The 13886-nt window shown below is 35.6% G+C and overlaps 1 protein-coding gene across 1 annotated transcript; it reads left to right on the top strand.

Annotated features, from left to right (window-relative positions):
* Positions 1-10756: 10756 nt before the first annotated feature.
* Positions 10757-12925, top strand: DEFB129 (defensin beta 129). The gene is made up of 2 exons (XM_059038827.1): positions 10757-10814; positions 12480-12925. The coding sequence occupies exons 1-2, from the start codon at positions 10757-10759 to the stop codon at positions 12923-12925; spliced, it is 504 nt and encodes a 167-aa protein (XP_058894810.1).
* The last annotated feature ends 961 nt before the right edge of the window (positions 12926-13886 follow it).

Below are 13886 nucleotides of genomic sequence, written 5' to 3'. Positions count from 1 at the left end.
ATACCTAGGGACACATATAGACTGAAAGTGAGAGGAGGGAAGAAGATATTCCATGCAAATGGAAATCAAAAGAAAGCTGGAGTAACAATTCTCATATCAGACAAATAGACTTTGAAATAAAGACTGTTATGAGAGACAAAGAAGGATACAACATAATGATCAAGGGATCAATCCAAGAAGAAAATACAACAATTGTAAATATATATGCACCCAACATATGAGCACCTCAATGTGTAAGGCACATACTAACAACCATAAAGGGAGAAATCAACAGTAACACAGTTATAGTGGGGGACTTTAACACTCCACTTTCATCAATGAATACATCATCTAGATAGAAAATCAGTAAGGAAACACAAGCCTTAAATGATGCATTAGACCAAATGAACTTAATTGATATTTACAGAGCATTCCATCCCAAAACAGCAGAATACACATTCTTCTCAAGTTCACACAGAACATTCTCCAGGATTGATTACATGCTGGGCCACAAGGTGAGCCTCAGTAAATTTAAGAAAATTGAAATCATATCAAGCATCTTTTCCAGTCACAATGCTATGAGATTAGAAATAAACTACAAGGAAAAAAGCTATTAAAAAAAACACAAACACGTGGAGGCTAAACAATAAGTTACTAAACAACAAATGGATCACTGAAGAAATCAAAGAGGAAATCAAAAAATACCTAGGGACAAATGAAAATGAAAGCACAAAGATCCAAAACCTATGGGATGCAGCAAAAGCAGTTCTAAGTGCAAAGTTTATAGCAATAAAATCTTACCTCAGGAAAAAAAAAAACTCTCAAATAAACAACTTAATCTTACAACTAAAGCAACTAGAGAAAGAAGAACAAACAAAACCTAAAATTAGTAGAAGGAAAGAAATAATAAAAATCAGAGCAGAAATAAATGAAATAGAGACAAAGAAAACAATAGGAAAGATCAATGAAACTAAAAGCTGGTTCTTTGAAAAGATAAACAAAATTGATAAACCTTTAGCCAGACTCAGCAAGAGAAAAAGGGAGAGGACTCAAATCAATAAAATTAGAAGTGAAAAAGAAGAATTTACAATGGACACCACAGAAATACAAAGGATCATAAGAGACTACTACAAGCAACTGTATGCCAATAAAATGGACAACCTGAAAGAAACTGACAAATTCTTAGAAAGGTACAGCCTCCCAAGACAGAACAAGGAAGAAATAGAAAATATGAGCAGACCAATCACAAGCACTGAAATTGAAAGAGTGATTTTAAAACTCCCAACAAACAAAAGTGTGGCATCAGATGGCTTCACAGCCGAATTCTATCAAACATTTAGAGAAGAGCTAACACCTATACTTCTGAAACTGTTTCCAAAAATTGCAGAAGAAGGAAAACTCCCAGACTCATTCTATGAGGCCACCGTCACCCTGATACCCAAACCAGACAAAAATACCACACAAAAAGGAAATTACAGGCCCATATCACTGATGAACATAGACTCAAAAATCCTCAACACAATACTAGCAATCTGAATCCAACAATACTTTTAAAGGATCATACACCATGATCAAGTGGGATTTATCCCAGAGATGCAAGGATTTTTCAGTATCTGCAAATCAATCAGTGTGATACACTACATCAACAAATTGAAGAATAAAAACCATATGATCATCGCAATATATGTAAAAAAAGCTTTTGACAAAATTCAGCACCGAGCTTTGTGACCACTTAGAGGGGTGGGATAGGGAGGGTGAGAGGGAGGGAGACACAAGAGGGAAGAGATATGGGGATATATGTATATGTATATAACTGATTCACTTTGTTATAAAGCAAAAACTAACACACCATTCTAAAGCAACTATACTCCAATAAAGATGTTAAAAAAAATTCAGCACCAATTTATGATTAAAAGCTCTCCAGAAAGTGGGCATAGAGGAAACCTACCTCAGCATAATAAAGGCCATTTATGACAAACCTACAGCTAACATCATACTCAATGGTGAAAAGCTGAAACATTTCCTCTAAGATAAGGAACAAGACAAGGGTGTCCACTCTTGCCACTTTTACTCAACATAGTTTTGGAAGTCCTAGCTATGACAATCAGAGAAGAAAAAGAAATAAAGGGAATCCAATTTGGAAAAGAAGTTAAACTGTCACTGTTTGCAGATGACATGGTACTATACATAGAAAATCCTAAAGATGCTACCAGAAAACTACTAGAGCTCATCAATGAATCTGGTAAAGTTGCAGGTTACAAAATTAATACACAGAAATCTGTTGCATTTCTACACACTAACAACAAAAGATCAGAAAGAGAAATTCAAGAAAGAATCCCATTTACCATCACATCAAAAAGAATAAAATACCTAGGAATAAACCTACCTAAGGAGACAAAAGACCTGTACTCCAAAAACTATAAGATGCTGATGAAAGAAATCGAAGATGACACAAACTGATAGAAAGATATACCATGTTCATGGATTGGAAGAATCAATAATGTCAAAACGAATATACTACACAAGGCAATCTACAGATCCAGTACAATCCCTATCAAATTAACAATGGCATTTTTCACAGAATTAGAACAAAAAATCTTAAAATTTGTATGGAGATGCAAAAGACCCTGAATAGCCAAAGTAATCTTGAGAAAGAAAAACGGAGCTGGAGGAATCAGGCTCCCTGAATTCAGACTATACTACAAATCTATGGTCATCAAAACAGTATGGTACTGGCACAGAAACAGAAATATAGATCAGTGGAAGAGGATAGAAAGCCCAGAAATAAACCCATGCACCTGTGGTCAATTAATCTATGACAATGGATGCAAGACTATACAATGGAGGAAAGACAGTCTCTTCAACAAATGCTGCTGGGAAAACTGAACAGTAAAAAAATGAAACTAGATCATTCTTTGACACCATACACAAAAATAAGCTCAAAACGGATAAAGACCTAAATGTAAGGCTGGACACTTTAAAACTCCTAGTGAAAACAGGCAGAACCCTTTCTGACACAAATCACAGCAAGATCATTTTCCCAGAATAATGGAAATAAAAGCAAAAATAAACAAATGGGACCTAATTAAACTAAAAAGCTTTTCACAGCAAAGGAAACCATAAACAAAATGAAAAGACAACCCACAGACTGGGAGAAAATATTTGCAAATGATGTGACTGGCAAGGGATTAGTCTCCAAAATTTACAAACAGCTCATGAGGTTTAATATCATCATAACAAACAACCCGGTCAAAAAAATGGGCAGAAGACCTAAATAGATATTTCTCCAAAGAAGACATACAGGTGGCCAAGAGGCCCATGAAAAGATGTTCAACATCATTAATTATTAGAGAAATACAAATCAAAACTACAATGAGTTATCATTTACTCCAGTCAAAATAGCTATCATCAAAAAAATCCACAAACAATAAATGCTGCAGAGGGTGTGGAGAGAAGGGAACACTCCTACACTGTTTGTGGGAATGTAAATTGGTACAGTCACAATGGAGAACAGTATGGAGGTCCCTTAAAAAACTAATAGAGCTACCATATGACCCTGCAATCCCACCCCTTAGCATACATCAGGAGAAAAACATGGTCCGAAAGGATACATGCACCCCAATGTTCATTGCAGCATTGTTTATGACAGCCAAGACATGGAAACAACTTAAATGTCTATCAACAGAGGAATAGATAAAGAAGATGTGGTACATATATACAATGGAATATTACCCAACAATTAAAAAGAATGAAATAATGCCATTTGCAGCAACATGGATGGACATAGAGATTGTCATACTGACTGAAGTAAGTCAGAAAGAGAAAGAGAAATATCATATGATATCCCTTATATGCAGAAGCTAAAAAGAAATGATACAAATGAACTTATTTACAAAACAGAAACAGACTCACAGACTTAGAGGACAAACTTATGGTTACCAGTGGGGAAGAGTTGGGGGTGAAGGGATAGTTAGAGAGTTTGGGATTGACATGCACACACTGCCATATTTAAAATGGTTAACAAACAAGGTCCTACCGTATAGCACAGGGAACTCTGCTCAATGGTTTGTGGCAGCCTGGATAGGAAGGGAGTTTGGGAGAGAATGGATATATGCATGTTTGACTGAGTCCCTTTGCTGTGCACCTGAAGCTATCACAACATTGCTAATCAGCTATACTCCAATATAAAATAAAAAGTTAAAAAAAGAAGATACATACACCCCAATGTTCATTGCAGCACTATTTACAATAGCCAAGACATGGAAGCCACCTAAATGCCCATCAACAGATAAAGAAGAGATGGTACATATTTACAATGGAATATTACTCAGCCATAAAAAAGAATTAAAATGTGGAACAAATGGAATTGTATGTGCTTTCAAAGGGTGATATTTATAAGAAAGTGTCCTAAAAATTATTTGTTCAGAGTGAGGAATTTTAGGATGATAGGAAGTCTCTCGAGTTTAGCCTTCATGCAATTTTGTAGATTCAAACATAAAATTTGTCCAGAATTTAAAGATTTAGATCCCTTCCTAATTTGTTACAATGCTTTAGCAAATCTGTGACTCCTACATAACACAAACCAGTGGTCAAATGTAAACAGTATATTATAGATTCACTGTAGGTTTTCAACCTTTTTTAGATTTATGCATGTGGACATTTTTATAATATAATTACAACCACCACAAAATTAGCTTTTTAAATTGCAGACAGTAATGCATGTCAAACTAATATGTAGTGGCCTTTTCAAGGCCTAGTCCCAGGGAAAACATTTTGTAGAGCATAGGGGAGCGGGAGGAAGGGAAGGAATAATTTTTTATTTAAAGTTAATTTCTGAGGAATATTTTGTGACTTTAATTGGTAAATATGTTAACAGCACCAAGTACTTAATCTTTTACATCATGTCTTCAGCTATTTGTATTTTAACTTGAGTAAGTTCAGTGGTCTGAAACATGATTCTGAGCTTCACATGAATTACATCTTACTGTGGAACTCAAAAGTTCCATCCCTGAATTTGGCAGTTGTTATTACCTAGGCGCCCTGCGGTTATACAGGTATTCAGGTACACGTTCCTGACTACAAAGCTGCTTTTGAACCTTGTTATGTTGAAATACTAGAAAAGTAACAATGATGGCAGCAATTAAGGTCACAGAAATCATTAGATAAAGGGAAAACAACGAGGGGGTTCCTGCATAATTTTCTTTTAATAAATAAAGTTAGACTTAGGTGGTGGGAAGAAGGAACTAGATACTCACCACCGTGTGTGTGCGTGCCTGCGCGCGTGCATGTTTGTGCAGGTGCTCACGTTTGTGTATGTTACCCACTCCCTTTTCTTTGAAACTTCTAAGATTAAAATAGGGGAGAAATCTTGTATGTTGCAATGATAGAATTTTTTGAAATTTTAAGAAATCACATTTCTCCAAGGCTCTCCATCTTGATTTATGCTTGAGTTGTTATGTGCCATATTTGCTTTGAAACCTTTGATTATCAGTAGTTTTACTAAAATTTTGATGAAATAATCCACTTTCATCTGCTTTCTAGGTTTCTTAATCTAAGTTCATAAGACAGAACTTGTTGATAGCATAGTTTTCTAAGTGCTGCAAGTTTGCAGCCATTACCACTTCAATGAGGTGTGAATGAGGGAGTTTTTTTCCCTTGTTAAAATAGTTCCTGTTTCTGTAGAAACTTCATTTTTAGATCTGTGATGGATGAGCTATCATAATTCAAGTATACAGTTCTTTTTTTCTATCAACTCTTCATTGTCATCCAATAGTGAAGACATTAAAGATGCAGCAAGCTTATGAAGTACTACCTTCTAAAAGAAATAGGAGGCATTTTCATCTTTACTATTGTACTTCTGGTTATGCAAATACTTTGATGATACAAATGTTTATGTCCCCTATAAATCTGGTCGGAAATCACTTTTGATTTTGTTGATTAAGTTAAACGGTCTATAGTAAGATAGAGTACTGGGTACAAGTGGTCCAAAGTAAAATAAAAGACTATGGTAAAAATGCTAGATCTTAAAAAAGAAACTGGTTTATGCACTAAACGTTTTGTGCTTTGGTCTAATATTAACATGATGTCTGTGTAAAATGACAAAAAGAAACAGTGTTGAATCACGTTTTATTTCCTGTTGTTCTGCATTATCCCAGATTGCTAAATGTTTTCTTTCCAAGAAGTTTGAATTACTGTATACACTTGCTGTCCTATGTGACAGTTTTGTCATTGTTAGAGATTTCAGTAATTAAAATGGGAAACAGAAGCTTAGGTTATTTTTCCTATCAAAACTATGTTCCTTGGAGCCACAATATTATGATGGTTTTCGTGCTCTTGTACATTGGATGTCTTAAGCTGAGTGCAGCTTAGGGGATCCTTTCTAATTACAGGAAGGTACTTCTTTCCTTCAACACTGTGATCTGACCTGTGACAAATCTGTACTATACACTATGTAAATGGCTAACAAGTCAATTGCAAACCAACTGAATGTACAAATCTTAGTGCTGGTGCTGAAATCTCTCCAGAATAATCATCATGATCTCAAAGTTTGTTTCAAAATTTGCAAGCATCAAGTGTCAATCAAAACAAGATGAAACACTAATGAATGTTGAAGTTTCATGCTTTAGGTGTACTTCCTTATTAGAGTTTTTGATTCTCTGCTATTTTTACCGTACTGTTTCATTTAAATTTCCTACATGCTAACTTCATTTGTGCAATTGAAATAAAATTGCAGTAAATACGTGAAAAAAAAAAAGAATGAAATAATGTCATTTGCAGCAACATCGATTGACCTAGAGGTTGTCATACTGAGTGAAGTAAGTCAGACACAGAAAGACAATTATCATATGATATGATTTTATGTGGAATCTTTTTTTAAAAAGGTACAAATGAAATTATTTACAAAACAGAAGTAGAGTCATGGATGTAGAAAACAAACTTATGGCTACCAGGAGATAAGGAGGGGTGAGATTAATTGGGAGATTGGGACTGACATATACACACTACTATATATAAAAATAGATAACTAATAAGAACCTGCTGTAAAGCATAGGGAACTCTACTCAATACTCTGTAATGGCTTATATGGGAAAAGAATCTAAAAAACAACAACAACAACAAAAGATTGGATATATGTATAACTGATTAACTTTGCTGTATATCAGAAACTAACACAACATTGTAAATCAACTATACTCCAATAAAAAAAATTTTTAAGTGAAATCAAAAAATACCTTGAGACAAATCAAAATGGAAACATAACACACCAACACATATGAGATGCAGCAAAAGCAATTCTAAAAGAAACATTCATAACAATAAATGTCTACATCAAGAAACAAGAAAGATCTCAACTAAACAACATAACTTTACTCCTCAAGAAACTAAAAATAGAAGAACAAGTTAAGCCCAAAGTTAGTAGAAGGCAGTAGATAATAAAAATCAGAGCAGAAATAAGCTAGAGACTAAAAAGATGATAGAAAAGATTAATGAAACTAAGAGCTGGGCTTTTTCAGATAAACTAAATAGACAAAACTTTAGCTAGACTCACCAAGAAATAAAGAGAGTAGAGTCAAATACTGTAAATAAAATCATAAAAAGAAAGAGGAGACATTACAACTAATACCACAGAAATACAAATGATTGTAAGAGACCAGTATGAAAAGTTATACACCAACAAACTGGACAATCCAGAAAAAAAAATTGATACATTCCTAGAAATAAACAATCTACCAATTCTGAATCATGTAGAAATAAAAAAGCTGAGCATATCAATTAGTAAGGAGATTGAGTCAGTAATCAAAAACCTCCCAACAAAAAAAGTCCAAGACCAGATGCCTTCACCAGTAAATTCTATCAAAAACTCAAAGAAAAATCAATACCAATTCTTCTCAACTCTTCCAAAAAATAGAAGACAGGGAACACCTTCAAACTCAGTTTATGAGACCAACATTACCCTGATAACAAAACCTGACAGGGACACCATGAGAAAAGAAAATTACAGGCCAATATCACTGACGAACATAGATGTAAAAATTCCCAATAAAATATTAGCCAACCAAGTTCAACAATACATTTAAAGAATCATAAACTGTGATAGGGTCGGATTTATTCTAGAGACCCAAGAATGGTTCAACATTCACAAATCAATCAATATGTTACACCACATTAACAAAATGAAGGATAAAAATCATATGATCATCTCAATAGATGTAGAAAAAAGCATTTGACAAAATTCAACATTCATGTAAGATATAAACTCTCAACAAAGTGTGTATAGAGGCAATGTACCTCAACATAATGAAGACCATATGCAACAAGCCCACAACTAACATCATACTTAATGATGAAAAGCTGAAAGTTTTTCCTGTAAGATCAAGAATAATACAAGAATGTCCACTCTTGCCACTTTTATTCAACATAGTACTGGACGTTGCAGCCAGAGCAAATAGTCAAGAAAAAGAGATAAAAGCCATCCATATCAGAAAGGAAGAAGTAAAATTGTGAAGATTTGCATATGATATGATATTACATATTTTTAAAAACCCTAAAGGCTCCACCAAAAAAAAAAAAAAAACTGGTAGAACTAATAAATTCAGTAAAATTGCAGAATACAAAAACAATAAACAAAAATCTGCTGTTTCTATACACTAATAATGAACTATCAGAAAGAGAAACTAAGAAAACAATCCCATGTACAATTGCATCAAAAAATAAAATACTTAGGAATAAGTTTAACAAAGGAAGTGAAAAATGTGTACACTGAAAACTATAAGACATTGATGAAAGAAATTGAAGAAAACACAAATAAATGGAAAGATATGTCACACTCATGGATTGGAAGAATTACTATTATTAAAATGTCCATACTACCCATAGCAATCTATAGATTTAATGCAATCCCTATCAAAATTCCAATGGCTTTTTTCACAGAACTAGAACAAACAATTCTAAAACCTCTGTGGAACCACAAAAGACCCAAAATAGAAAAGCACTATTGACAAAGAACAAAGTTGGAGGTATTACATTCCCTGATTTCAAAATACATTACAAATCTATAGTAATCAAAACAATACTGCATTGGCATAAAAACAGACATGTAGATCGATTGAACAGAAAGAATAGAGAGCCCAGAAATAAAACCACACATATATGGTCAACTAATTTACAACAAAGGAGCCAAGAATATATAGTGGGGAAAGGACATCCTCTTTAATTGATGGTGTTGAGAAAACTGGACAACAACATGCCAAAGAATGAAACTGGACCATTATCTTACATCATACACAAAAATTAACTCAAAATGGATTAAAGACCTGAATGTAAAACCTAAAACCATCAAACTCCATGAAGAAAATATAGGCAGTAAGCTCCTTAATATCAGTCTTGGCAATGATTTTTTTAGATTTGACACCAAAAGCAAAGTTAACAGAAGCAAAAATAAACAGGTAGGAGTACAACAAACTAAAACACTTCTGCAGGGCTTCCCTGGTGGCGCAGTGGTTGAGAATCCGCCTGCCGATGCAGGGGACACGGGTTCGTGCCCTGGTCCGGGAAGATCCCACATGCCGCGGAGCGGCTAAGCCCGTGAGCCATGGCCGCTGGGCCTGCGCGTCCGGAGCCTGTGCTCCGCAGTGGGAGAGGCCACGGCGGTGAGAGGCCCGCATACCGCAAAAAAAAAAAAAAAAAAAAAAAAAAAAACAAAACACTTCTGCACAGCAAAGAATATCATCAACAAAATGAAAAGGCAACCTACCAAATGGGAGAAAATGTTTGCAAATCGTATACCTAATGAGGTTAATATCTGAATTATCAACATAAAAAGAACTCATACAATTCAATAACAAAAAAATCAATTAAAAAATTGATCTGAATAGACATTTTTCCAAAGAAGACATACAGACGGCCAACAGGTACATAAAAAGATGTTCAACATCACTAATCACCAGGAAAATGCAAATCAAAACCATGATGAGATATCACCTCACACTTGTTAGAATGTCTATCATCAAGAAGATGAGATAGGTGTTGGCAAAGATGTAAAAGGTGAGGAGAAAAGGAAACCTATGTACACTGTTGGTAGGAATGTAAACTGGTTCAGTCACTCTACAAATAATATGGAGGTTTCTCAAAAAAATAAAAATAGAACTACCATATAATCCAGCAATTCCACTTCTGAGGATATATACAAATATTGAATCCTTATGATATACACTTGAAATTAATATAATGTTATATGTTAATTATATATCATTTTTTTAAGAAGTTAAAGTTATGCCAAGAACTGCCTCCCACAAACTCATTCAACAAACATGTATTGAGTTTTTATGTTGATTCAGTACCCATACTGGCCACTGGAAACAAGAGTACAAAAAAGACAGAGTCACTCTTCTCCAGGAGTCTATGGTTATAGGAAGTTCTGCTCTTCTGAATCTCATACACTAAATGCCTTAGGCAAAACTAGGCTCACAAATTGTGAAGCAGATGTATTACTCTTGCCCTGAATAAACCTTAAGAAGGAGAGGTGTAAAGGGTTTGGATTTTCTTTCATATCTTATGTGTCTTATATTCCCCCCCCCCCCCCCAGGATCAAGAACAGGAAATTTGTTGCATGAGGTCTTCAGGAAAGGCTATTCTCAAACAGAATCATAGAAAACACAATTGCTGTGAGATTTGGCTGCACTTTACTGCTCATAGCCTAAGGCCATGAAGATGCCAATAAAGGCTGGAGCTCAAGAACACGAACTCAGATCGAAGGCTTCCTCTCTGGCACCCAGCCATGAAGCTCCTTTTTCCTATCTTTGCCAGCCTCATGCTACAGTACCAGGTGAACACAGGTAATGTGAAATCCTAGGTTTAAGAGGGAGCGGTTTGAGAAAGCAGGGATTTGGCTGTCCACGATAATGGGAACCCAAAGAGATGCTAAAAAATGAGATGCCAAAGATATGGCTGAAAAGTTTATGTATTGCATCAGTCATACACCATCCCCCACATATCCCCATAGGCTCCAACCCCAGACTGTGTCTGATGGGGAAACACAGGAAACTACAGAGAAAGTAGGGTGTTCTTTGTGTACTCAGAAATTATCCAACATATAAAACTGCCTTCCTGCCCTCTAATAGTTGTCTTCTGGGACTCATGCCAAGTCTATCTCATTTTTGCTCTTTTTTCTAATTTAAACTATCTCTTGAAGTAAAGGTTCCTATCAGTTTGTACCTTGGTATAATAAGGAGGAAATCCTTACCCTTACACTCAGAAAATCTCCTCTCGGGATCCAGTAAACAGGTCTATGTTCTCCATCTCAAATTTTTCAGATTTTTATAGAATTTCATTCCTTCTCTCAGCCTTTGTTTTATTAGAAATCCCCAAATTACCCATAGGAGGATCTAGGAACCCATCATGGCAAAAAGCTGAATCAGAGGATTGGCCACTCTTTTTTGAAAAGAAGATAGAAACATTGAGACTTGTTTCAAAATACAAGAATCATCCAGATATTAAATTGGCAATGGGTCTAGGAAGGCAAAGAAAAAGAGTCAAAGATGTTTCTATTTTTTTTTATCTTGGGACCTTAAGAGAAGGGTTATAATATAAGCCAGTATGGCTGTGTCATCTTGGGTAAAGTCAAATTTGAGCCTCAAATTCCACATAAGATAGTAGGGTTAATCAGTGTAGCTGCTTAAAATACAAGAATTTTACAGTGTTGTCTTTAGTGAGAAACAATATTGAAATGTATGTGAACATTAGGTGCTACATAAATCTCTTGTGCTTTACAGAAAATCAGTTGAATTGTTGAGTGAGGGAGAAGCTTCTTGATTTGGAAAAGAGAAATAGATGGAACAATGGGATGGAAAAATCATCCAACAGATGAAGATGAGGTACCTACTCTAAGCAGGGAATCCAGAGATATAGATAACAATGTGGGAGTCATCTCATAGAGATGAGGTTAAGGCTATGATAATAAATAAAACCTCTGAGGGACATAGTGTCCAGAGAGGCTGAAAATGATAGAACACCATGCTCCAAGAACCACAGGTCAAGTGATTGTCAAGAAGAGTGAGGTCATGGACCACTGAGTTTGGCAAGAACCCAGAACTTCTGATAGTCCTATTGATTCTCTTTTAAAATTCTTGCTTGAATTAGTTTTATGATAGATTTTACTCTTGTTGGTATTTCCTAGGATCATGGGGAGAGATAGTGATATTCTACAAGTGCCTACGATTAGAGGTCTAAAATCTTATCCTGAAGCAAATAATTGCATTCCTTTTTCTTCTTTAGATTTTTTAAATTATTCAATGAAGGGAGACTAGAGATTTATTTTGGATTTCAGAGGTGTACAAAGACTGTCTTGGCCTGCCAGTTGCCTCCACCAACATTCCTAACCACTGTACTTAAAATTTAGCATTAACAAACTCCCTCTGCCTCTATTCCTCTTGCTCCAGCAATTTTAACATCATATCTAGTTATTAACCTTAGCACTTTGGTTTTCTCTTTTCTTTGTGCAGAATACTTTGGCTTGGGAAAATGTGTAATGGGCTTTGGGAAATGCAAAGACCACTGTGCCATGGATGAAAAAGAGGTAAATAAATGTAAAAAGAAAAAATGTTGTATTGGACCAAAAGTGGTTGGATTGATAAAAAGCTACATACAAAATGAAATGCTCCACACACTTGAAGAGGACTCTCAGAAAGTGCTAAAAATTACCAAGAATTTTAGTGTTGTGACGCAAGCAAAAAATCATATTTTAGCTCTTCTACCCAAATTCAAAAATGTCAACTCTTTTGCCAACATCAACACCATCATCATCCCAGCTGCCACCACTGTGAAGTCTGTCACCACCAACACCATGATCGCAGGAAAGATAATACACACTGCTACTTCTACCAAGAGTGACACCAAAAAAAGAAGAGATTCAGCCACTGACTCCCCACCACCAACACCACCACCATAGACACTGCTGACAACATGATTGGAGCTGGAGGAAGAAAATGAGCAGGGATGTGGGTCTTTCCTTTAAAACACCAAGTTCCTCTTTCTCTTTTCTGTCTATAAACTGAGACATAGAGCTGTTTCCTTTATCATCAGTCATTCAATAAACACTGTTTAAGCACCCACAGTTTACGTAATGTTATCATTCTCTCAGGAGACGCACAGAGGAGATAGAGCTAGAAAGAAATAGAAGTTTAGTTTACATGCCCAGGAGAAAGCAAGCACCAGGAATATTGACTACAACATTGAATTTGGCCCGTGGATGGCCCAAAATAAGCTTCTGTAATGAAGATTTATGGTTCTCATATTATGTGCTTTTCTTGGGGCAACAGGAATGAAAATAGCAGACATATTTTCTTTTTTCATAGATTTTTTCCCACAGAAAGAACCATATGCAAAATAGAATGTGGAGAGAGGAAGTCCACCTTCTCCACAGAAGAACATAACCTAAATTCACGAGCCCATTTAAGATAAAAATATGGGGGAATGAAGGAGGGAAGAGGGGTAATGGAGAAGATATATGACTTCTATCTCTGAGCCAAGGCATTTTCAACATAATTCCCAGTGGGACAACAGGAAATCGGTAGAGTGGTGCTTCCAATAGATACAGGATACAGACCACAGATGCAAATCATGTAGGTAATTTTTAATTTTCTAGTAGCCACATTAAAAAATGTAAAAATAAGGTCTGAAAAGATAAAAAGCATTTTAAAATGCTTTAAAAAAGTATTGCCCCACCAGATGCAGCCCTGCCCACCAGAAATGCAACATCCAGCCCCACCAACCAGAACACAGGCACAAGTCTCCTCAACCAGGAGGCTTACACAAGCCAAACTTACCCACTGGGTGCAGGCACCAAAAATAATGGGAACTACAAACCCGCAGCCTGTGAAAAGGAGACCCCAAACACAGTAAGTTAAGCA

The sequence above is a fragment of the Kogia breviceps genome, chromosome 14, assembly GCF_026419965.1.
Source record: "Kogia breviceps isolate mKogBre1 chromosome 14, mKogBre1 haplotype 1, whole genome shotgun sequence".
Taxonomy (NCBI): Eukaryota; Metazoa; Chordata; class Mammalia; order Artiodactyla; family Physeteridae; genus Kogia; species Kogia breviceps.
Note: the sequence above shows the minus strand (reverse complement) of the source record. Positions and strands in the feature narration are given on the sequence as shown.

Coding starts and splice junctions, on each gene's coding strand:
- DEFB129 (XM_059038827.1), top strand. CDS start 10,757: ATGAAGCTCCTTTTTCCTATCTTTGCCAGCCTCATGCTACAGTACCAG. Junction 10,815..12,479: donor ACAGTACCAGGTGAACACAG/GTAATGTGAAAT, acceptor TTCTTTGTGCAG/AATACTTTGGCTTGGGAAAA.